Source organism: Equus caballus, chromosome 24 (assembly GCF_041296265.1).
Source record: "Equus caballus isolate H_3958 breed thoroughbred chromosome 24, TB-T2T, whole genome shotgun sequence".
In the NCBI taxonomy this organism is placed as follows: Eukaryota; Metazoa; Chordata; class Mammalia; order Perissodactyla; family Equidae; genus Equus; species Equus caballus.
The window spans coordinates 49,569,575-49,594,582 of record NC_091707.1 but is presented as its reverse complement, the minus strand read 5'-3'; the positions used below and the strand labels follow the sequence as shown (position 1 = coordinate 49,594,582).

The following is a 25,008-nucleotide window of genomic DNA, read 5'->3' as shown; positions in this document are numbered from 1 at the left end:
CTCTTTTCTTGGTGGGGTGATGTGTTATGAGGGTAGGTTTTAAAAGACAAGGCCAGCCTCGCAGGCACTTCTGCTCTCTGACCTGATGAGGTAAAGCTCTGGTGAGGCCTGGTTCTTTTGGCACCTCCAGCCCAAGGGCAGCACTTCCTGAGTGTCTGGATCTTCTACTAAACAAGGAGCCCCCCACTTCCCCCACTAAGCCACCCACTCACACACATAAGCCCCATGTGACAGTAGTGTTGATCTTCAGTGCATGCAAGATACCAAATACTAAGAAGCCAGGACAGAAGTTGCTATGGAAGCAATTTTAATGCTAGGAAAATGTTTTCACCAACTGTCCAGGGAAGCTGTAGGGCCTGGCCCACCTCCCACAGGACCTGGGGCCCCTGGGCAACCACTCGCTGAGCCATAGACCCCACGCCCATTTCTGCTCAGTGTGGGAATGTGTTTGGTTCTTAGACTTGTCCAGTGGTTCCCAAACTTCTGTTTGGGAAGCCACAGCGCCACTGCCAAGGTGGCATGTTCCCCATCTTGCAGTGTTCTGCAGCTCCCCACAGGGCAGGGTGTGGGGAGCATCCCATTTCTGAGCACTCACTGTGTGTCAGGTCTCAGAGTTGTTTTCACACACACAGTCTCGTTCCACTTTAACCCATAATCCCACGATGGCTGGGTATTGTCTCCATTTCACTAAACGGCAATTGGGGCTCAGAGAGAGAAAGTGATTTGGTCAAGGTAACATAGCTACTAAGTGACAAAGTTGAGATTCGAACCCAGTCTGGCTCCAGAGCCCCTTTGTGCTTAAAATAGAACTTAGTCAAAAGTAAGGACAGTTTGCTCTTTTTGTTGCTAAATATTCCCATTGATTTATCAAGTTTCTTTTGGAAAGAAAGTAACAAATGTGCAGTTACAAAGACAAACTCTCAAAGCAATTTTCCCTCTAGCTTCTGGTCTGGAAAGAGATGGCTTCATGGGGTGCGGGGCGGAGAATCATCCAGGCGGTGTGACTCCAGGAAGACCAGCTGCAGTGGATGAGCCAGGTGTCTTCCACAGACGGCGGGATGTTAACACATTCCTTCACGTTTCACTGATCCTGCCACTCCTCCTTCTCATAGTGCTTTTCCTTGGAGACCAGAATTTGGCCAATGGTTTTGTGAAAAGGGAAAGCAGAAGGTGAGACCATGACAGGAACTTGGCCTGCCTCTGTGGGGCATCCTGACGCTAAACTGAGGGGACCTCTCCTCGGAAGAGGGTCCCCTGGGAGCCCAGCAGGCTCTCAGGCCTGGAAGCACAGCATAGGCACTTTTGAGAGGGGTTTCTCCAGCCGGTCTGCCAGAGAGAAAGCGCTGCTTTTGTAAACGCCACACAAGCCACAGATGCAGACAGGTGGCGGCCAGTGCTGCTTATGCTGTGCTAGAGAGCGCGGCCAGAGGCCCAGGACCTATCTCACAAGCCCTCATTGCACCCAAGGGCTTAGCCCGGCGCCGTGTGTTCATGCCTTTCAGTTTGGAAATAGAGGATGTGACAGTCACAAATCATGTAACACGCTCCCCCCACACTTCCAGTGTATTTGTCACCACCCTAGCACTCCTACCCTGAGCAGGGACACTGCACCAATTCAGAGATCAGGGTCAGGTTTACATTCCTGTGGAAAAGTGACATAATCACTTAGCTTGAGCCCTTGGGTCCAAATGCCAGCTGAGGGCAGTGTGGGAACCCAGGTTCCTGCCTGGATCTAAAGCACCCTGATGTCTGTCTTCACAAAGGCAGAGAGTGACAGAAATCTGACGTTTGTGTGCCAGGACTCGGAGCAGTCTGCACCCCGGCCTCCCCAGGCCAGTCTGGCTGTGGCCAGATTAGCATTGCAGCACCAGCAGATGCTAAGAAGTCCCTGCAGAATGGGACCTGTGATGAGAAGAAGGCCTTCAATTAAGGAAGTACCCCAAAGGGCAATTCCTCGCCGCTGCCTTCTCCTTTTCCTCCCGCAGAGGAAGAGAGCTCGCTAGCAGCACTCCGGCCCAACCAGGGCTCTGAGGTCCTGAGAGTGAAGAGGTTATTAAGGGGCACATCCAGCTGGACGCACGAGGAAGCTGCCAGCCAGGGCTCTTGCTCCCAGGCATTTCCACGAGGGAGCTCTCCCCACTGCCAATTTCCTCGGTTTGTCTCTGTTCTTTCCCACCTAACCTCTCGCCAGCCCATAAACCGAGCAGAAGGGGAAAGAAGCCAAAAACAGCCAGGCAAAACCTGTCTGCTTTGCTCAGCTGGAGTCTGGCTGCATGTGCCCTGTCTCCACCTGGCTGGTATCTAGATTCTACTTTCAGGATACGCTGGGGATGGTGAGACAGCTTCCTGGTCCCAGACTCTAGTCCTACTCGAGCCTCTGTTCAGGTGGCGCTGGCAGCAGAACCCTGAAGGCCTGCCCTCCAAAAGGAGACAGGCCTGGCCCTGAGAGAGGTAGAGGGGCCCAACAACTTGAGCTTCACGCCGAAGGCTGAAGGCCCCTTTCTAGACTTTGGCATAAGAGTCTCTTTTTACTCTTAAGTTAGGGATAAGAAAACACTCCCATCATGAATGTTGGGAACCACACTGAAGCCCTCATTCCAGTAGGTCTCAGCTGTCCAGGGCTTCAGGCAGCACGCACCCATGTCCAATCCACCAGCTGACTGGACTTGGTCTTTTTTTTTTTGAGGAAGATTAGCCCTGAGCTAACTACTGCCAATCCTCCTCTTTTTGCTGAGGAAGGCTGGCCCTGAGCTAACATCATGCCCATCTTCCTCTACTTCATATGTGGGACGCCTACCACAGCATGGTTTGCCAAGCGGTGCTGCGTCTGCACCCAGGATCCCAACCCGCGAACCCTGGGCCGCTGAAGCAGAACGTATGCACTTAACCGCTGCGCCACCGGGCCGGCCCCAGGACTTGGTCCTTTTTTACAGAACTGGTACATCACTTAAGACAGCTGACCTTGAGCCTCTCCTCCCCTAGAGAGAGGCACCACCCTGGTGAAAAGAAACCAGAGGACCTCATCTTTACACAATAGAGTGTCAACACTGGCAGGAACCTCCTCCAGATGAAGCAACAGGGCCAGACAGGAGAGGTGACCTAAAGTCACAGAACTGGGAGCAGCACCAGGGCTCCTGGCTTCCTGGCCCCGAGTCAGAAAGCATTTGATCCTCCAGGAAAATAAATACTAAAATATCACAAAGATACCACAGTCCGTAATGGGTAGGCCTCATTCCCGGTGACTTTGCCCAAAAGGCTGTACATTTTTTCAACTACAGTCTAAATCGCTTAAAAAATTGAAAAGCCGGAATGTTCCATTCACAATGCAGTCCCGTTAGGTGACAGGTTCCACTGCATGGCCTAAAATTAATCAACGTTTATCGGCTGCATAAAGGATGTTGTAGTGGGATGTTTTATAGAGCAGGTAAACGGAAGGGATGGCAGCCTCAGGGAACACGTGGTGGTTCAGGGCCGTGTCCATCTCGTCCACGTACTCCACCTGCAGCGCGATGTTCAGGGCCTGAGACAGGGCCGTGATCTGGATGTGGTCACACTCCATGGCCATGGGCTCCACCTCCTGCAAAGGCCAAAGTGAAAACCCAAACCCAGTTTAGGAAGGAGGCCTGGCAGAGGACAAGTGAGAAGGCCAACCCCGGCTTTCAGGGTCCCGAGTCACAGTCTCTGCGCTGGGAAATAATCCTCACAACCCACAACAGAGGAGGGAGGGAGGTGTGGTGAGGAGGGAGCAGCTGGAAATCGCGAGGACCGCCCGGCTTGAATCGAGATCTTTTTGATTCAGGTCCTCTAGTCGTATGTAAGAAGAGGACACTACTTGGAGGAGTCTGGAAGCGGGGCAGGACTTGGGCTTCCTAACGCACACAATCTAAGACTCTCCGAACAGAAAGGGACTCCGTCATGAGGGATGTGAAGCTTCAATGCTTACAGAGGGCCAGGCAAGGGAGGGGGAGGGAGGGAGTCGGATGCTGAAGAGACAGAGAGGGTGGCAGGCAGGCAAGTGTGTCCCACACAACTAGGGCAGCCGCCACTTAGCTCCTGCTGATTGTTGCCCTGCACGTATAAGGCCTGGGGAGCTGGATCTTCTGATTCTTCCAGAGAAATCCAGAAATTCATATGAAAATTGCCCAATATGTAAAAGTTGGCAGCTCTTTCAGGTAAATACCATACATCATAAACAAAACACATCTCAGGGCAGATGTCACTCCCGGGCTGCTAGTCACAATTCTGTAAACAGGCCAGTCCAAAGCCGTTATTTCTCAGATGGGAAATCTGAGGCCCAGAGAGGGAAAGTGACTTGCCCAAAGCCACACAGTTCAGGCAGCTCAAGTAGGATCTGTTTCTGGCTTGCTAATCTAGTGCTCTTTGAAATGCAAGTGCGGACGTGACACCCAAGTCCCCTGGCTAGGGATGTTGGTGCTAAAGTCTCCTAAGGAGAGAGGGACAAGAGCAGAGCCCCGGACTGGGAGCCGGGTCACCAAAACCTAAGACCCTGAGGACCTACATGAGTGCAGAAGTCTTTGATGTCCATCTCCTCGTCGATGAAGTGTCGGAAGAAGTCTGCACGGTTCCTGATGAAGGCTGAGGTGAGCAGGCGCAAGAACTGCACGATCCTGTCCGAGGCGCTCTGGTCGTTGAACACCTTCAGCAGGCTGGACACCGAGCCGTCCTTCTCCACCAGCTCTACCACACTGTAAAACTGGACCCCGCCGGGTGGGCTCAGCCGGGGCAGGCCCCGCCCCTCCCTCCACGGGGCTCCCCCCACGCGCATTTTCACTTTGAAATCCTCAAATTAAGATACCAAAATCCATCAGTCTGACATCCCACCAAAGCTAAGGAACAGAGTCAGAAGTACTCTGCAATGAGCACCTCAGCCTGGAGGCCTGTCTAGGAAACAGCAGTTGGGCTCTCCCTCCATCACTGTCGTGGGTGGGATTCTTATTTACAGATTCAGAACTGAGAGTCCTCCAACCTCACCCCCTTCGCTAATGGGAGCCAGGGGAGTGGGGTGCAGAGGGAATGGGGTGAAGGAAGCTGGTGGAAGTTTCCAGCCTGAGAGCTACTGCCCCAGACGAGGCGCCTCCTCCCAGAGGGAGGGCAGGGCCCTGCGCTCCCTGCGCCCTCATGTCCCCACAAGCAGGAAGCAACTGGGAGGAGCACGAGGGGCATGAGAGCCAGAGGCTGTGAGGGGCTCCGGCCAGTGCTCCCTCCTGTCTGCCCTGCCAGCGTGGAAGGACCTGGTCCCTCAGCCATCGTGCCCAGGCCAACTCACAGCATTGAAGAAGTTTCGGAACTTGTGCTCCTCAAAGCCAGCAGCCAGGAGGTCATTTGGGGTCTGCAGCACGCGCTCTTTGAACCTAAAGGGAGGACACTGATGCTCACGGGGAAACATGGGGGTGCCACAGCGACCGCCAACTGTCACCCCGCTCTCACCCACACCTCAGAAGATGGATGTCACTAACAGGTGCCGGACTTTCCTACCTTACAAAGCACCGCCACCTGGACCACACATGACTTGTTCTGTCCTCCCCACTGTATGCAGTTCTGGCAGGCGGGCGTTACACCCATCTCACAGATGCGGAAATTGGGGTAATCACCACCCACTCCCAGACACATGGATCCTGCCTTTCAAAGGTCTCTTGACTCTGACCCTCCTTCCTGTCCCCATGGTTCCTGCCGTATCATCACCATCTCTGGCCTGGGCCATGCCTGGCCTTCCCTGGTTTCTGGGCCCTTCTCCACAGGGACCTTGGAGTGACCAGCTCCTCGGCACAGACGTCCAGGGAGGGCCCCGGCTGAGCTCCAAGCTTATCCCCGGTCCAGTCACACAGCCCCTCCCACCCCACAGCCACTCCATGCATTGGCACCCGCAGTCCTGCAGCCGGGGAGCCTCTGCTCAGCGGCGTGCTGGTGCCAGTGTGTACCGCTCACGAGAGCCCACGGTCAAATTCTCAAGGACTTTGCCAGCCAGGTGTTAAACACAGCCATTATTTAAAAAACAAGTTATGTGACTCTACAACTAAATAAATTCTACTAAGAAACAAACAAAATTAATATTTAAACCTCCTCATTACCTGCTTTACATGATCCACGCTGGGAGGTTATCTGTGTCTAGCGCGTGTGGATGGTGGAATCACGACTTGGACTGTACGTGTGTGTTGCGTGTCTCCTCCCAACCCCCTGCTCAGTGACCCCAGGGTGGCAGCGTGAAGTCAGTCACGACGGGAGTATTTATACCACAGGAATCGCTAACACCGCAAACCAGGCCTGCCCGCCCCACGGCCGTCAAACCTGGGCTGGCGCTGGCCGCCCTTCAAGACCTGGTCGGACGGCCCTTGCTTGGTCAGTGCCGGATCGTCCCTCTCTGCTCCCACCGCAGGCCCCCTAATGGCACGGCCCCATTCTCGGGCCTGTCCTGGTACTCTTGGGGGGATGGCAAGGAGCCCCACCCAGCCCCTGGCCCCAGGATACAATATAGCAGCAGAGACGAGACACAGACCAAGTGACAGTGGTCCACGGACAGGGGGACACATCCCACACAAGTGGACAGGCTCTGGGGGACCAGCTGGCACAGGCAGGACTGCAGCCCCTCCCCTGGAAAGGGAGAGCAGACCGCAAGGACACAGGACGGGGTTCTCACAAGGGACTAACTAAGGCACGAGAGAGGCCTGCGGCTTAGGGGCCTTGCTGTGGGAGACGGGGTGGGCAGGGGTGTATGGAGTGGAAACATCTCCTAAACCAGAGGGTGGGGCGTTTTTTGCTGAAAGGCAACCTGCCCTCGGCCTGGCCACATCTAAGTCTGATCTGGCCGGGGCACGTGTGGGGACGAGCACTGTGCTGGGAGTCACAGCCCCGCTGTTAATTTGCTTTCCGGCTTTGGGCCACAGGCTCCTTTCTGTGCATGTGTGATGGTAGCGCGCCTCCACAGGCGTGCTGTGAGAGTCCCCTCTGCTCACGTTGTCCCTGCCAGGCTGCGATGTGCACAGCTCTGTCCCCGGCTCTCCTGCCCCGACCCCTCGTCCCCAGCCACCCGCCCTGAACCTCACTCCTCTCCAGTGCTCACCCCACTGTGCCAGGCACTGGGGACACAGAAGAGCAGCCCACAGGCCGAGTCGAGTGGGACTCACACCCCCACGAGGCGAGGAGGGGAAGGCGGACAGCCCGGGACGTGAAGCGCAGGCTCTCAGCTGCACACCAGCTTCAGTGGGACCTTGGGCAAGTCATCTGACGTTCCTGAGGCCCAGTTTACTCCGCCTCGTCCATCCCGCGCCCACTGGGCCCCCGCTCGGACGGTTCACAGACAGCTCGGACTTAGCATGGCCAAAGTGGAGCTCCTGTGGCTGCCCCACCTCCCTCTGCGGCAGCGGCTTCTCCACGCCGACACCTCTCAGGCCGACACCTGGCCGTCGTCCCTGACGCCTCTCTCCACTCACGCTCCTGCCCGTGCACCGCCCCTGAGTGTGCGCAATCCCGTCGACGCCACCTCCACACGTGTCTGGACTCTGAGCCTGCCCTCTACCTGCTCACGCCACCATTGCCATCTCTCCTCTGGGCCTCTCCCTGAGTGCGGCCCCGCTGCTCCCGCCCAGGCTGTCCTGCACGCAGCAGCCAGCAGGTCAGGCCCCTCGCTCCACTCAGACCCTCTGTGGCTCCATCTCATTCAAGCTGAAATTCGAGGTCCTTAAAAAGGCCCATGAGGCCCTACGTGACCTGCCCCCTTACCTCTCCAACCCCTACTTAAAACTGCTACCCCCGACCCCTGGCCAGCCTGGTTTTCTCCCACAACACATCAAGTGCTGTTCATATTGCTGTCCACCTTCTCCCACCGGGATGCAGGCTCCCCAGGCAGGAGTCTCGTCTCTCTCCTTCACTGCTGCATCCCCAGGGCCTACAATGGGGCCTGTGTGCGGCACCGGGTTGGGTGATGACCGCAGGGAGGGACGGAGGGTAGGGATGAAGGTTGACAGAGCATGCAGGGCTGGTACAGAGACACAGGGCCCACGCTTTGCCTGCATCACCTTGCTGAGTCCTTACAACAACCCTCTCAGCTATGTGAAATTATCCACCTTCCACAGATGTGGAAACAGGCTCAGAGAGGTCCGGTCACTTCCCTAAGGTCACACAGCAAGTAAGCAAGAGAGTGAGGTCTGACCTCAAAGCCCAGGGCCTCTGTGCAGCACAACTCTGGGGCCAGGGGGTGGGGAAGCCCCCCACACCGTACTGCCTCCACCCCCACAGGGCTGAGGGAGGAGGGGGAGGAGAGCGACTTGAGATGCTGACTGTCTGTCAAAAGGGGCTCTGCCAGTTTGTCATTCAATAAATGACACGAACGGCTCGTTCACAATAAGGAACAGGCTTCATTCCCACCCTCTTTGAGGGAGTCTAACTTCGAGCAGATGACGGCCTGAACCCAGCGGTTCTCAATCAAGGCTGACTTCGTTTAAAGAGACACTTAGCAACGTCTGGAGACATTTTTGATTGTCATGACTTGGGGAGGGGGCTGCTACGGGCATCTAGCGGGTGGAGGCCAGGGATGCTGCTAAACACCTACAGTGCACAGGACAGCGCCCCAGCGAGAGTGATGCAGCCCAGAGCGCCAGCAGTGCTGCTGTTGAGAAATCCACCTCAGGAAAGGGTTTCTGGCACCAGGGTCCACGGATCAACCCCAAGTGCTCCGTGACCCGTGGCCACTCTGCACCGTTGCTGGAGTGTGTGTGTGGGGGGGTGTCTCTGATGAGGAAGCCCGTGGCCTTCATCAAATCCTCTCTGGGCTGTGAGACCCCCAAGGTTAAGAAGCAGGTCTCTTAGCTCCTTGCTACTCCAAGCGTGGTCTGAGGCCCAGCACAGTGGGGCATGTCCTGGGAGCTTGTGCGAAAGGCAGAATCTCAGGCCCCGCCTAGCCCTACTGAGTCAGAATCCATCTTCACAAGACCCCGGGTGGTTTGTACAACTGGTGAGGTGTGAGAAGCCCTGAACGAAGCCAAAACATGAAGGTCCGACAGACGGCTGCTAGTGCTGGACGAGACCTCCAGCACCGACCTCGAGACCCAGGCCTGACGGGCAGACCCCTGGCTCCTCACGCTGGAGGCCAAGGTGGGCTGAAATAGCTGAGAACGCAGGGGCAGAGCATCTTTGTCTGGTTTTTTTGGAGGGGGTCTTCACCAATGCACCCAGTGGGACCTGCCCAGGCTAACTAAGACCAGGGGCCTGCAACACCTGCAAGGGCACCCGTTCCACCCCCAGCCCCTTGGCTGCCCCCAACTCCACCACAGCGGGCAGCCGGGCATCCCCCCAAAGCAACAATGCTGCCACGCAGCTCCCCCACGCACCCCGGGTTAAGGAGGCTGTGCCAAGGAAAGACCCTCAGGGAGAGTCAGGGCCCCCAGAACACAGAGAACACAGCCTCAGAGGCAGGGAGCACCCCGCGTCCCCTTGACCCCACTCACTTCAGGATCTCTCTGCTCTTCCCCAGCAGAGACTCCAGGTAGGAATAGCCCAGGGCCCGGTAGAAGCAGTTGCCATCCCCCTTGGTCTTGCGGATGGCCACGAACCTTTTGCTGAGTTCCTGTGGGGAGAGAAGGAAACGCGGATGTCTGTGACAGCAACGCCTGCTCCGTGCGCTGTGTCCTGTCAGGGCCGGCCCACCTCCCCCAGGGAACACCTGCTCCCTCCTCTCAGACTGCAGCCCCTTCACAGGCTCCCGACTCTCATTCATCCCACGAATATAAAACTACGCTGAGTGTGACCTGGGTGTCAGGCATCAGTGGTGATGGGGCCATGGCCCTGCCCTCAGGCAGCCTACAGTCTAGGGGGAAGATGGACAATTAGGTGACGGTGACGGGGGGCCGGGGAAGCTGGGTGCCATGGAGCAGAAGTCCAGGCAGGCTCCCTGGAGGAGGACAAGCTGTGTGCATGGCTGGGCGGCGTGGCAGTGACAGGGGGTACTGGGTGGACGGCCAGGAGGCTGCAGAGTCGCAAGAAGGGCCTCCTCTCGCATCACTAGGCAGGCTGGCCAGTCCTTCAGATCTTCCTCAAGAGGCGCAGCCCTCCCCTCACGGGCCCCTCAGCTCAGCTCCCTGCTGTCGATTTCCCTCCCAAACGGCCTGGAGTCCCCTCTGTTGCCTCATGGGGTTACAGCCAGGGTTCTGACAGCAGAGCGTGGTTTTCAAGGGGTCAGGAGGCCCTGCTCCCACCACAGCAGTGAGAAGGCTCACAGCTGAGGGGGCCCAGCTGAGGCGGGCTGGCAGGAAGGGACGTACTCCTCAGAAACCCTGTTCTCGTCCCAGGAGGGCTCTGGGGACACGAGAGTCCAGTGCTGCCCAGCCTGGCTCCCACCCGGGAAGTGCTCACTGCAGCTTGGGGAGACAGACAGACCCGCCAGGGTGCGGAGAGGGGCAGAGGGTGCTGCCCGGGAGATGGGGAGTGCCCGGCTGCTGCCCACCCTTTGTCCCCTGCACCCTGTCGCTTTCCCTCAGAGCGATGCCCCAGCAGAGCCGTTACAGATGCGTCTAGGAGATCCAGCTGCACACTGCAACTCCCGGCCGGTCCCCCCCCCCCCGCGCTGCAGGGCTGTGGGCCTGCCATTTCATCGCTGGGCCTTGGTTTCCTCAGATGTAAAAGGTGGGTAAAAAAGTACCGACCTCGCAATGCTGCAATGCGGTCTCGGTGAGTAAATAAACCCTCTAGATAGTGCCTAGCTTTAAACAAAATTGCCATTTTTTTTTTTGCAACTAAAGGATTTCTCGCTAAGGCAAATGCCCAACACCAAAACATCCAGGGAGCTCTTCCACTTGCCCAGGAACCTGCTCCAAGCTCTAAGCCTTTCTTTGTTTTCCAAGTGGCTCCTCCTTCTCTGCTCCCAGCTCCAGCCTGTCTAATCGAGGATCCTCTCCCCCCGGCCCGGCCTCACCTGGATTTTCCTCTGGTAAATCCTGTTCTCAGGATGATCCCGGAGAATTGAGAGAATGTCACATTTTTCTGATATTAGGTTGAACGATGTTTCACTCTGCAAGAGAAAGCAACGCTGTGACAATTTCAAAAGCAACAGAGGGGTTTCACCAAGTAGAAAGCCTCTGAACTGCTCGTTACGGGACACAGGGACTGTTTCCTCCCCGAGAGGCACGTGTGAGGAGGTCACCAGCGTCCTGGGCGCCAGGCCCCCCATGCAGGCAGGCAGGGCCGGCCCGTCATGTAGCGGTGTCAGCTTGTAACTTCCGAAGAGCTTCGTTTTACAGAACATCTCTCTACCTGAGTGAACCTCTGCTGGAGCACAGTGTGTCCCCTTGTCTCCTTCCGTCCTTCCTGCCTCACTCACCATTCCTTCTTTTACGATCCAACGATTCCTGAACATCCAGCCCATGCCACACACTGTGGTACTTGCTGGAAATACAGAGGCAACTGCCCCCCAGCAAGGCTCACAGTCTGGGGGGAAACAGTAACGACACGGGGTCACAGAAGAGGCCACACTGTGTGGAACATGGAGGGAGGTCCCCTACAGCGGTCGGGGGGTGCCAGGGGGAGACTTCCTGGGCAGAGATCACGGAGCAGGTGGAGGAGGGTGACACCTCTGTGCGCCACCTACCGGTGGAAGTTCACACTGCAGCTCAGCCCAGAGTGGAGGTCAGCCCGGCCCAGAGAGAGGGGCCGCCCCCCAACCGCGAGCCAGGGCCTTGGAGCGCTGAACGGGGGTCACCTGGCAGGGAGGAGGCGGTGGCGGAGGAAGGCCCAGGGCCCACCTCTGCTCTAACAGCCAGCTCCCCGCCACCTCATCTCTGCCCTGTGCTCTTCCTGCCCAGACTCAGGGCTCAGACAAGCGGGAAATGCAGCCCTGCCTCTAACCAGCTCTGATTTCAGCACGAAAATAACGTAAGAGAAATTGGTGTTAAAGCCCCGTGTAGTTTACAGTTAAAAGAAGTGGCCCTGGGAGCTGCACACAACCCAAGAAGACAGATTGTGTGCGATGGTAACTGGGGTTTTCATACGTGGAAATCTAGTTTTCCACGAGTTTCCTGCCATCAATTGGGCAGAGTTGTCCCCAGAGCTCGCCACTGTCACTTTATGCCCCTGACCACAGGGCCTTTCCCAGGTGGCCTCTCAGCCTCTGCACTGGCAAGATGATGACCTCGACCCAGTGCCATGGTGCTCACAGAGCAGCCTTTGATGTTACAAGCCTCCTTCCAATCAGAGAAACGTGTCTGGATTTTTCATGATTAGATTTGTCCAAAGCTCAGCACCGGAAGCAGAGCGCTGGGCCACGGGGTCATCCAATGAGGCGGAAGTGACTCCACGTCACACAGGCTCCAAACTTCTGTCTGACAACGAGCTTCTCTGGCCCCGATTCCCACATCCAGGACAGAGGAGACATGCTGTGACTGGGAAGGGGCATTTCTGGGGGGTCTGGAGGCTCCCACCCATCAGTCTCCAAAGCCACACAGGCCTCCCTTGGTGCAGGACAGCTCGTATAACCATTTGAGACCTTCCGTTCACCTGTCTGATTCCCCTGGGCCCATCACAGGGCCTGCAACAAAGCAGGAGATGAGATGTTTGTTAAGTGAGTGAATAAAAACCACCTCCTCCATGAAGCCTCCCTGGTTGCCCTACCCCATCTGAATCAGGCATGGGCTCTCTCTTGAACTCACACTTTACTCCTTTTCTCCCCGTCTGGTGGCCACAAACATGCCCTTCCTGGATTTGGGGGCTCAGGGCAACTTCCCAGAGGAAAGCCCAGGAGTGGAGAAGGATGAATTTGTTGTTCCAAAGAAGAACAGAAGGAAAAGTCTTTCCAAAAGAGGGAACAGAGCATGCAAATGCTTGGGGGTGGGGGGAGGGATGCCAGGTTCTGCTTCTGGAAGCTTCCATCCTGTACCCACCCTTCTTCCTTTGCAAAATTAAGTCAGCCTCAGGTTCCTTCCTCACTTCTGCTCTGACACCACAGCAGCAGCTGGCAGAACAGTGGGAAACCGTCAGGAGGAATCAAACAACCATTCTGGGGCAGATGCTGTGGGCTGCTTTCCCCTCAGCCACCACCCAGGTCTTCCCCACTTAAGGAGTCCCTACTGTACTCTGGGCAACACGATGTAAAATGCCTGGGTTAAGTCACGACAATCCGAACCTCTTCGTCCATGATTTTTCCAGCCTCCCTTGCAGCTATGGCAGCCACCTGACTGGCACTGGACAACCAGATCCGTGAAAAGTCCGCTGGGGGCTCCTGAGAAGGTTTTTGGCTTTGGATAAAAGTAACAGAGACAGCATGTCCTATTCCTTCTCCCCGCTTCCTACCTTTAATGCAGATGCAATGTCTACATCACTGCAGCCATCCTGTGACTATGAGGTTGAAAGCCAAAACAATGAAGATAGTTGATGATCTACTGCTACCCTAAGCCCAAGATGTATGAAATAACAACAGGTGTCATTAATGCCCACCTACCACGTGCCAAGCTCCGGACAGAGGCATACATATCCCCATTATCTCACTTAATCTTCACTAACAATTATACTCATTCTACTGACAAGCTCAGGTCCCTTGTGCCAGGAAGTGACTTCATGCTGGTCTGTCTGACTCTGAAGCCTCCGGAAATTCTAGCAAGCCAAGCTTCTAGGCAGACAGGGCCCAGAGGCCAGGAGCTCTCGAGGGACCAAGGCTGCTGGACCTCAGAGGAACGCTGTGTGCAGGGCAGTCTCAGGCCTTCTCACCAGCAGGCCGGGTCCCAACCTCCCAGCCCTGCGGCTCCCCCAGCCAGAGACAGCACAGCTCCCACCCGGCTCGGGTCCTCAGTGCCCACAATGGCGTCCCCCAGTCTGAGAGACGTTTCTAGGACATGTCTGGACATGGTGTTGGAAGACATCAGTGACATCCAGAGGGCAAGTCACTGTCTGTTCCATTGCCCTCAGGCCTTCTAACCATGCCAAGGACAGGGCCGGCTTCGCACACCTGACTTCTTTGCACTTCGAGGAGAGAGCGGGCCTGACTTGGAGCCTCAAAGTCTTCCATTTTCATTTGCATTTTTAACTTCAAATTCTGATCTATTCTAAATCATGGAAGGTTGACATTATTGGCAGAATAATGTCAATAAGGTACAAGGGCTGGCGTACAGTTAATTTTGCACTCATACTGTGTGCTAATAAAGCAAATATCCGCGGGACCCCACACGCTTCAGAATTAAAGACCCCCTCTCTGCCTTGAGGGGGAGGCAAGACGACGAACTGGTAACCATTTAAAACAGCAGGTGTGCCCGCTCTGCAACATCCTTCCACGCGTCCACGCACGGTCTCATCACCTCCCGAAGTCCTGTCACCTCCCTCACTAACAGAAGTCTTGTTTTCACAGACAGCCGACTTAAAACGATGGCTCGGGGCTTCTTCAGCCACGGACTGAAAAGTGGTACAACTGTGTTTACTGCTGCTTCGGCTTGGATGGCCCCGACCAACAAAATGGGGCGGCGGGGGCGCCAAGAGAAGGGCAGAAAGTCAGTTACATTGAATCAGCAGTTTCTGAGAGGATGGCAATGGGGGAGCGGAAAGGAGGCGAAGGAATTCATCTTAAATGTGTAGAGAAAAGTTCTTTAGTGTAGAAAGACCACCGACGGTCACAGGAAGAATTCTCAAGGCGGATCAGGAAGGGGGATGCGCGGCCTGCCAGCCTGTCTCGGTTCTCCACGTGTCCCAGGAATATAAACTTGCCCTTTTTGATGAATTTCAGTATAAATATTCAAATATTCAGTAGCAGTTCAGGGGCCTGAGCCGCTGAGGGTGGTTCACGGGACCCAGGGCCAGCACTGCACCCCCCACGGCCCCCCACCCCTCCTAGAGGAAGTCCCCACGGGATGGCTTTCAACGTGCATCTTCTTTTTTAATTGTGGTAAAATACACATATCAAAATATACCATCTTAACGGTTCGAAGTGTACAGTTTGCGGTACAAAGTGCATTCGCATCGTTGTGCAACCATCACCACCACCCATCCCAGAACTTTTTCATCATCCCCAACCAGAACTCTACCCAGCAGACACTAACTCCCCACTTCCCCTCCCCCCGCCCGGGGCAACCTCGCTTCCACTTTCTGTCTCTACGAATCTGTCCATCCTGGGACCGCACGTAAGTGGAAAACTGTCTTTCTAAAACTACAGAGTTGTTTTATAGCGGCATGTGTTTTAAATGTGCACACATCATTCTATAGATATTGAGACTTTTTTTCTTCACTTTCCTCAATTCTGTTTAAGATCTACCCCTCCTGACAAAGGGCTCCTGGTGGGCTTGCTCCAGCGCCAGGTGATGGAGCCTTGGGTTGGCTCCAGCGCCCCCTCGTGGTCCCAGGGGTGTTTACGGGGCGCCTGGGAGGCAGGTGGGTTTCTCCTTTGGCGCCGTCACGTCCCTGCCTGCCCGCCTCCAGAATAACCCTGGTCTGCCCAGGTGGTCCCCGAGCGCCTCCCTTCCAGCAGGGCCCCGGCCACAGCCCTGGGAAAAAACAGAGTCCCCAGCTCCAGGGAGAACCTGGGCTCAGCCTCAGTTTACTGGCCCATAAATCAGGAACGATGCTCTGGGTTTGACCATGGCAACAAACCAACTAACTGGCAGTTTGTTGTTTAAATTATGGCTGAAAATTTCCAGGATGTTATGGGGAAAGGACAGACAGGCCACATCTGACAATGTCCTTTTAGCCCCAATCAGGCCACCTGACAGGACTTTAGCCTCTAATCGCCAGTTTGCAAATAGATACTAATTAATTAAGAAGGCAGGTAGCGCCTCTGCTTGCAAACAGCGTCAGCAGGTCAGGTCAGGAACGTATTTCCAAGTGAGAAAAGGACATTTCTTCCATCACTGGCTCTTCCTCAGCAGCCCTGGAACTGGCCGGAGGCACTCATGCCAGCTTGGGGTGCAGAGCAGGTCTGAGGCTTCGCTGGGAGCCTGGACCAGCAGAAAGCCAGGTCGGCCCAGCCCTCCACTGGGTCCCAATCGACAGGTCCAGCCACCCTGGTTCGCAGCCCTGAGCGAGGTCCCCAAGCGGAGCTGGGAGAGGTCCCACGCCAGGGCGAGGCAGGAGCTCCCACTCCACAGCTGCTGTGCCCCCCGCCCATGGGGACCCCCCGTGCCAGCAGCGTGCAAGGATCTCCAGGCACCCCCAGGAGACAGTGGGGTGGGGGTGACAAGGGGCTGCAGGATGGCAAGGGGCCAAGCCGGAAGGAGTGGGTTCTGGTGGCTCAGTCCCGCAGGCCCTCATAGCCTGCCCCATCTCACGCCGGGGTACCCCAAGCAAGATCCCTGCCTCTCCGTGAGCTCCTGGGGGGCCCCTCCTGAACAGAGACAGCTCACATCTGAATCCAGCCTCTCTGGGCTTTCATGAGAGGGGAAATAATAGAAGAATGACGCTCCACAAGGACAGGGCCCCTTGTCACTTCTGTGCACAGGTGTACCCCAAGTGCCTGGAACAGCAGCGGGCGCCCAGCAGGTGCTCAGTGATCGCCCGTTGAAAGAATGAAGCTGTCTTTGCTGGGCATTTACTGTGGGCCAGGGGCTGTGGATTATCTCATTTAAGCCTCGCAATATGACTGCTTTACAAATGGAAACAGGCACAGAGAGGTCAAGCCATTGGCCCGAGGTCACACAGTGAGGCAATCTCAGGTGGGGACTTGGACCCTGGGTCACCCAGCACATCAAAGGTATTCTGCATCCTCTCACTCTCCAGGAAGCGAATCCACCTGGCCATAATATGTGCCCTACTGTCCCTTCCTGATGACTCCTCAACAGCTCAGGCCTCTACCTGCAAAGCCCACATCAACGTACTATTAGGTACATCCGTGTACATCCACTCACCTGGGCTTTGAGGTGCCTACCGGCCTCTCACGGGCCCACCCTGGGCCCCAGCAGGCAATCCTGCCCTCGGCCGGCCTGACCTCCCTCTGAGGCTGCTCCACCAGCAGGGCTGACCTGGCTGAGTCCACCTCAGGCCCGGCCCCGCAGAACCAACGACTCACCTTGTGGCCTGACTCCTCCGCAGGAGAGGCCAGAGCCCCAAGGCTCACCCACCAGCAGGGCAGGGCTCGGACCCTGGGCAACCTACCCCTCAGAAGGTCCTCGTCACCTCCAGAGGTCCCCAGGGCTCCAGCCCGTGCCTTGCCTGCCTGGGGCTGAGGTCCCCATAGTGGGCTGTGGCAGGGGCTGGAAGGAAACGCCCTTTTCAATGTCTGCATTAGGGCTGATGTATAATATATGAACATAGAGAAGGACCAGAAACTTCTATTGATGAGTGATGGAAAACGTTTGGAGGCTAAAGACTTAGGGGAGACCCAGTGCCCTGAATCGTTCCCTATTGTTCCTATAACAAACTCAGTGACTTAAAACAACACAGGTTTATTATGATGCTCCGGGGGAGAACCCCTCTCTGTATCTTTTTCGGTTTCTAGAAGCCACCTGCCTTCCTCGGCTCATGATCCCTTCCTTCCCTTGCCACGTCTCCTCCTCCTCTGACCCTCCCGTCTCCCCCTTACAAGGACCCTCACGATCACATCAGTGAGCCCACCCGGGGAATCTCCCTTCTCATGACCCTGAACATCGTCACAGCTGCGAAGTCCCTGCTGCCCAGGGAGGTCCCCTAGTCACAGGTTCTGGGGAGGAGGACGTGGACATCTTTGGGGCCATCACTCAGCCTGTCACCCACAGGCCCCCTCTCTGCTGTTCACTCAGGAAACAGGGACGACCCTGCATCTGGGCCCCCAGCCCGCTTGGGTCACAGTTGTTGGCTGGCCTGGCGGAGACCGTGAACGCAGACGCCGGCCCCCCATCTGACGCCTGGACTCACACGATGTCCTCCTAATGGACCTGAGATCTGTCTCCGGCCCTGACCTCTCCCTGGTGCTCTGGCCGCAAACAGCCAGCAGCCACCGGGATGTCTGACCAGCATCCCCGAATTACGCCCCAGCTGCTCTTGTGCTCCACCTGCCTCCCCTTGCAGGGGTCCCCAGCTCTGCAAAATGCCCCTTTATCCAGCCAGAGCTCATGCCAAAGACCCTGGAGTCCTCTTCCACTCTCCTCCTCCCCGTCAGCTCTGCTCCTGGGTCCAGGCCTGAGCCACCACATCTGCCCCCGGGGAGGCTGCAACGGTGTCTGCCCAATTCACCTCCTACCTTCCACTCCTGCCCCCCATCCCCACCGTCGTTCTCAGCAGCCAGCGCAGGCTGGTACCATGTAAACCAGACCAGGACACCCCCTCCCTCAGTTCCCTCCAGCGGCTTCCCTCACTTAGGAAAAGACTACACCTTTTGATGACAGCCTCCCAGGTCCTAGGCATCCAGCCTTGCTCACCTCACTCTCCCTGAGCTCCTGCCACAACGACCCTCTCTGTGTTCCTCCAACAAAACACACCCTTTCTACCTCAGGGCCTTTGCACATGCTATTCCTGCTGCCTGGAATGCTCCTCTGCCTCTTCACATGACTCAGGTGATGCCACCTCCTCAGAGAAGCCTTCCCTGACCACACTGTCAAAAGCTGCCCTTTCCCCCCTCCCCCCCACTGCCTTGACTTGTTTTCTTTCTCCAGTGCATTCTCTGACAGGTAGGTTCACTCCTTGACTCGAATTCTTTCTGTCTCCCTCCACTAGAATGTCAACTGCATGAGGACAGGGACTTTGCCTGCCTGTCACGACCAGCTCCCCAGTGCCTGGCACACAGCAATGCTCCAAAAATGCATCCTGAGTGGATGAGTGGACAAATAGATGAGCCAGCTCCGACTCCAGACCACCACTGGCAGCCCTGCGTCTGCCCCGTCACCCTGCATTGCCCCATCATCCTGTGCCAGCTCCATCACCAGAGAGATCATCCAAGCCAACCATGTCTTACTTGTCAAAAATGTGTTATGGTTCCCCCACTGGCAGAATAAAACCCGAACCCCACAGCACAGCACGTGAAGCACTTCACAGCACATTCTGACCTCACCTACTTTTCTAGACTCACCTCCTCCCTCCCCTGAGCTCCCTGCATCCACACAGATGCTCTCCTTTCCCAGAATATCCCCTTCTTAACCACGTTTCCAGGGCTTTAAGCATGCTGTCCCACCCTGCCTGGAATGTACCCTTCCCCAGATCCTTCCTGAACACTCCTATATATCCTTCAACACCCCATTTAAAAGGCCCCCTTGTGAAGCCTTCCTGACACTGTGCACACCCTCAGAGTGCACCTGCTCTCTGCTGTGACCCCAAAGCCCTTGGTCAGACCTCTTAGGCCATGAGCAGCAGCTCAGGAATTGCTTGTGTCCAGCTCTGTCTTGACCACAGGCAGTGAGCTCCCAAGAGAGGGCAGGCCCCTTGTCTCTCTCACACAGCCCCAGCCTCCCCATGATTCCCGGGCAGACATCCTGTTTAGCGGGTTAACCACCCCATCCCCCTCCAAGGCACCCAAGCCCCCTGTGGCGGGATGAGGGCTTGGCGCTTTGATCCCCACCTGCCCTCTAACTTCCAGTCTTGTAGAGTCCAGGGCAGATGGGAAGGTGGAGTCAGAGGTCTCACTGGGCAGCACAGAGGCCAGAAGTTCAGGTCCCAGACCCCAGCGCCCCTGCCCTGCTCTCAGCTACCCAGCAGTGGCGGGAGGCATGCCAGCCACCGGCTCAGGGTGGCTAAACCCATTATTAACCCAGCTCCTGCCACTCCTAGCGGGCGATGCAGGAACACCTGGGCCGCCTTCCAGGAGCAGCAGAGCCAGGTAAACCCTCGGGCACCAGGATGCAGCAGGAAGCTGGAGCTTCCAGATGCCCCAGAGGCCCGCAGCCCCGCCCCAGCAGCAGGCTGGTTTGTCCAGGACAGTCCAGCCAGATGACGGGCTGCCCACGCCGCCCTCAAAACAGGCCAGGCCATGACCAGGCTTTGACCCACGCCCCAGGCCAGCAGCACCCTGCCGTGGTGACCCATTTCCCTGCCCAGACATGGAGGGAGGAGGCCAAAGGCGAAGACCCAGGCACCTGTGCACATCCATTTGCAGGGCTCTCATCACAGGAAAAGCTGTGGCTGACGACCTGGGCCCAGCACTCCACACGCATCACCTCCAACGGTCCTCCCAGCAGCCCACTGTGCAGACGTGCAGAACAGTTCTGGGAGGGGAGGGACCAGCCGAAGCCTCCTGCCTTTCCACGGGGTGAGGGGGAGATGTGAACTTGGGGCCGTGCGACCACAGCCAGGACACCAGCCCTTACACCCTATAGGGCAGGGGGCTCAGGGGGGCAGGGTTTCAGGGGGTCACCACTGCACAGTTCCCTGCAGACTGCCTGACCCACGCCCCCCACGCCCAACCCAGAAGGTGGACTGATGACCACAAAGAGCACTGGACTAGGAGTCCAGAGGCTTGGGTTCAAGTCACAAGTCCACCACAATCAGTGCCAGTCACTTCTCTGCCTGGGCCTCAGTTTCCCCACCTGACCAAGCCCAGGGTTTGGCCTGGCTCAGGGGGTCTCTGGGGCCCTTTCTGCTCAGACAGGACTCCGAATCGGGGCTTCTTGTAGCCTTTGCTTTGCCTGGACCCCTCATTCATGTGCCTCCCAACTTGAGACAGCCTCTCCAAGCGGCACCTAACTCCAAACGCCTTCTGTGGACGCGAGGGACGGAGAGAATGGCCAGCCACCCGGGCGCCCCCAGGTCCACTCGTGGGACTGGGGGCTGGGTCTCTCTGACGGCTGAGCCGTCGGGTAGGTGGGGCCGTGAGCTGCCGACTGGGAGGCTACTAACAAAGAGGGGGCGACCCTAAGCCCCGGAGCCTCCCTGTCCCCGCTCCCGGCGAGCCTACCTCGCGCCGTCGGGGCGGCTCCCTCGGGGACACCTGGGACCAGCGCGCCGGGGGCGGGGGCCCGGGCTGGGTCCTCTGCGCTGGGCGTCCTCGGGGGACGGCGGCGCGCGTCCCGGGCCCTGCAGGGCCTTCCGAGGAAAGACCGGGGCCCCCCCAATCCGTCTGGAATTGGCGCTCGCGGGGATGCGAACGCCGCGGGTCCCTCGCTGGGGGCTGAGCCTCGCGCCGGACCCCAGTCCTGCGAGCGCACATGCGCCCCGGCGACGACCCCGCCCACCGCCTGCCCCTTCCCTCTCCCCCTTCCTCCTTCCCCCCACGACCACTGACCATAGTGACCGTCGGGCCAGGTCCCGCCCCAGCGAGGAGCGATCCGGTGCGGGAGGGCGCCACGGGAGCCACGGGCTGGCGCCGCCGTTGAGTTGGGCGGCTGGGGCCTCGAGGGCGTGGGGGCGAGCGCAGAATACACCCGACCGCTCCGCAAACCAGAGGCTAGACCTCCACTGTGTCCCAGCAAGACACACGCCCCGCGATTGACGTCTGAAGGGGGCAATCAGAAGCCGGGGCGCAGGACGTCACAGAAAGTGGGTGGGACTTCACGTGCCGTCAGCCTATGCTTTAGGGTCCATTTGACAGGGTACCGCCCCCCTTTAAAGTCACAGAAAGCCTTTAACTAGCAAAGGAGTTAGCCCAACCCAGAAAGACAGGTCTTCATTTGTAAAGGCTGAAGGGCTTTTGACCAAAACTGCAAATTGAGGTCTTCTGAAAGATTAGCTGGCCCTCATTAATTCCTAAACAAGGTCACATAAGTAGTTTGCTCAAGATCAGAGGACAGGCACTTAGGGAACACGTGTCCAATAACATTGTTACCCGCCTGCCCTGGTATAGCTTCTAAATAATGTTTCACCCCCTTCCGACTCATGAATCAGTAGGTTGCCAGCTACCCAATTAATGTTTGTTGAATGAATGAATTTCCAGGATCGTTGATACCGTGCCTCTGGAATTGTACGCCTATATATGAGGCACAGAGGGTGAACCAGGTCTGGTGACTCAGCCTGCATACAAGCTCATTATTACTGGCATCAAACAGAGGAACATGTATCATTCGAAGATTCATTCACCAGCCCTCGACTCCTGGAGAAGGGGCTTCGGGTGGGGGAGGGTTCGTGGGGAAGCGGCTGCCATGCATTGCACGCGCCCGTTTAACAAGTCTTAATACTTCCAGCAGCGCATTTTAAGCGATTCCCCACCCGACTCGCACTCCCCCGCCCCAGGCGCCAGGCTAGGCTCTTGGAAAGCCCAACATCTGTGTCTTCCAACTGCGTATCCTTTTCTAGGTGGGGAGTGTGGGGTCAGTCGAGGTAATAACAATAATTACTAATTTTTACTGAGCACTTACTGTGTACCTATCGCGCACTGTCCTAAACTCTCAGCCTATGTTACCTGACCTAATTTTCTTACCTAATTCTAATTTTACCAACTAGTTTATGGGGATAGGTCCTATTATCCCTGTTTTTCAGATGAAGAAACTGAGGCACAGGCAAATTAAGCTACTTGCCCAAATTCACACAGCACACGGTGGGGTCAGAGCTGGTTCTGAATTCACTCTGCTGAGGAACCATGTGCGTGATTGCTTGGCCGTGTAGCCCCACGGCCCTGTTTGCTTTCTGGGGGGTTTCTGCTCTTTGTTTTTTCACAGGCGAGGAAGCCAGAGAGCAGACAGGAGCAGCCCAGGGCTTCTCAGCTAGGAAGTAGCCCAGCGGGTCAGGGTCCGTGGACCTCTGACTCCCCATCCAGTGCTCATTCCCGGCCATGGGAGGCTTCACTCAGTCGAGGAATGACGCAGCCAGGGGTGCTCCATGGGGTGTGGCGAGGAGTCTTTGCCAAGCAGAGGAGGGAAGGGCCTGCGGGTCTCAGGCTTAGTCCTGGCGAGCCCACATCCGAAGCATCTGGGGCCTTGAGAAGGAGGACCCTGAGCAAACTGAGGTTCCTGGCAGCTGTCGTGCTGGGCTGTAATAACCCCTGAGCCCGGGCCCCCGCTTCTTCCCTCCCCAGGCCATGGCAGCTCCAACCTGAGCCAGCACTGGCATGTTGAAGGAGCACTGGACTGGAGTTTGCAGGGAGCCCTGGGCCCCAGGCTGGCTCTAGACTCTGCCACTCACTGCTGTGTGGCCTCAGGTGATTTCCAGGCCCTCTCTGGGCCTCTGATTCCTCACTCAATGAGAAGGTTGGACAATCTGGACGTTAAAAAAAAGACAGTTTAAAAATATTTTTAGTAGTGAAGGCTTTAAAGAAAAACACAATCTTACCCAGAATCTAGTATAATCTCTGTAGTCTGTAACTAATGAGGCTTCTTCTCGAGGTCTCCAGATGCTGGTTAGACGAGAGGAAAGTTCACAGAAAGTCCAGCTGGTATTCAGGCTGGGTCCAGTTGAAAATGGAAACAGTCCCTTGAGGGGCCACCCCTACCCCGGCTGGAGGTACACACATTCTGTCCGGAATGAACGGGCTCCCCTCTTCCTGCACTGCTTCCACCTGGTGTCCAGGTGTCCAAGTGGAGGGGCCGGGGCATGGCTGCTGTGGCCTCACAGGTTCGGAGAAGAGTGGCTTGTCTCCAGCAGAGGACCTGGGCACCTGGGTGCTGGACACCCCCAGCTCGGTGGCCCATGTGACTCGTGGTCTGGCCTTTCTCAGGCTGGTCAGACCCAGACCACTCCTACCCCACTCTCTACAATGTGGCCCTGGCCCACCTTTCTTGCCCTCCCCCTCCCTCACTTCCCCATGTACTCAATACAGGAGCCTAAGAGGGTGGCTTCAAGTGCCAGAACCTTCTCATGCTTTCCCACTGTAAGCCTTTGCTCCCCCTGGAATGCCCGTTTCATAGGCTCTACCTGTCACATCCCACCCATCCTTCATATTCTGGCTCCCCTTCCGTGAAGTCTTCCCAGATTGCTGGGCTGGTCGTGAATGCCTCTGAATTTCCACTATGCCATGTCCATCCTTCTATGGTGCTGATCCCTTGAGACTGTCATTTGGAGGAGGTGGCAGGACATGGTAATTACAAATGTGGCCAATGGCATCGAGTATAGTCACGCCAGGATTCCCACGGCATCGCTCCTTGAGCAAGCCATCCCTCTCTGAGCCTCCGGTTCCTCGTCTGTAAAGTGGGGGTATTCATACTCAATTCAAAGGGCGGTCTGGAAGACGAAATGAGATGATGATGAAAGGCACCTGACACTGTATTGGTATCCTGCAAGTGCCCGGTACACTTGTGCTTTGCATGGTGGTCACTGGGGCCCGAGTGTTGTCCATTCCTCCCTGTGACTGACTGAACCTAAGGGGGACAGGGATTTGCACGTGGCAGGGAGGAACCCCAAGGAGGTTTGCGTGTGCGTGCCTGAAAGGGGGTCTCTGCCCTCTCCCTAGATCAATAACAGAAGCTCCGACGGAGGGATCTCAGGCAGCCATGCCCACGCGGGCAGGAGCGGTTTTAGTGCTGCCCCTTTTCCTGCCTCTCTTTACATGGGCTCCCATGCACCTCCGTGCAGGATGTCAACACCGTCCTCCTGGCTGGCCCCACCCCCTCGCATCAGAGCCTGCAGCCTTGAGCTGGAAAACTTGTTGAGATACAAATTCATGTGTTGTTTCACTGCTGGGGAAGATCAGAAGAAGTCAGAGTGAGAGCTCGGGTACCTCCCCCCCAGCACCTCCCCCACCCCCCACCCCCAGGGAGCAGAGCTGTGGGCCTGCCCTTGAGTCAATGCTGCACTGGCTCCCACCCCAGGGGCAAAGTCCAGAAAGTGGCTTTTATTTTTGAGAAAAGATCTTTCCAGAAAGAACAATGGGACTTGGGAGGTTGCAGAACGGGGAGGTGAATCTGGCTGAATAGGGAGAACTTTCTGGAATGGGGAACGGAACGGGTGGAAGCAAGCGTCCCAGAGCAGGGGGCACTCCTGGCATTCCTCCTCACTCAAACGTCACCTTTTGGACCTCAGAGGAAGGGCCTGTCCTGTCCGAGGGAATCAGGACCTTGGCCTGGCTGGCCAAGACCCCTTTTGTCCCTCTCTTCAAGGCTCCATATATTTTTGGGCGAGGAGTGTAGCAAAAGGACCACAGACACTCCGTGCAACATTCAACAAGGATTTCCTGCATGTGCACTGTGTGAGGGGCGCTGACTGCACATCTGTGCACAAGCCTGGCAAAAATCGCTGTCCTCGCTCAGTCCCTGTGCTGGT

The 25,008-nt window shown here is 56.7% G+C and overlaps 1 protein-coding gene across 2 annotated transcripts; it reads right to left on the bottom strand.

Annotated features, from left to right (window-relative positions):
* Window positions 1-837: 837 nt before the first annotated feature.
* OTUB2 (OTU deubiquitinase, ubiquitin aldehyde binding 2) lies at window positions 838-21,330 on the bottom strand. Of its 2 annotated transcripts, none has more exons than XM_005605415.4 (6): window positions 21,104-21,330; window positions 10,925-11,020; window positions 9,462-9,580; window positions 5,288-5,372; window positions 4,520-4,714; window positions 838-3,577 (listed from the first exon to the last, which is right to left on the bottom strand). In XM_005605415.4, the coding sequence occupies exons 1-6, from the start codon at window positions 21,104-21,106 to the stop codon at window positions 3,371-3,373; spliced, it is 705 nt and encodes a 234-aa protein (XP_005605472.1). In that variant the 5' UTR covers window positions 21,107-21,330; the 3' UTR covers window positions 838-3,370. The 2 variants fall into 2 exon arrangements, with proteins under 2 accessions (XP_005605472.1, XP_023484094.2); XM_023628326.2 differs by having other exon boundaries at window positions 20,777-21,107.
* Window positions 21,331-25,008: the final 3,678 nt, after the last annotated feature.

What these genes read in the sequence shown, in the direction of transcription:
- OTUB2 (XM_023628326.2), bottom strand. Translation starts at nt 21,106, where the DNA reads ATGGTCAGTGGTCGTGGGGGGAAGGAGGAAGGGGGAGAGGGAAGGGGC. An exon ending in AGCCGCCCCGACGGCGCGAG is followed by an intron (nt 11,021 to 20,776) that starts GTAGGCTCGCCG and finishes TTTCTCTTGCAG; the next exon opens with AGTGAAACATCGTTCAACCT. An exon ending in AAGAGCAGAGAGATCCTGAA is followed by an intron (nt 5,373 to 9,461) that starts GTGAGTGGGGTC and finishes TCCTCCCTTTAG; the next exon opens with GTTCAAAGAGCGCGTGCTGC.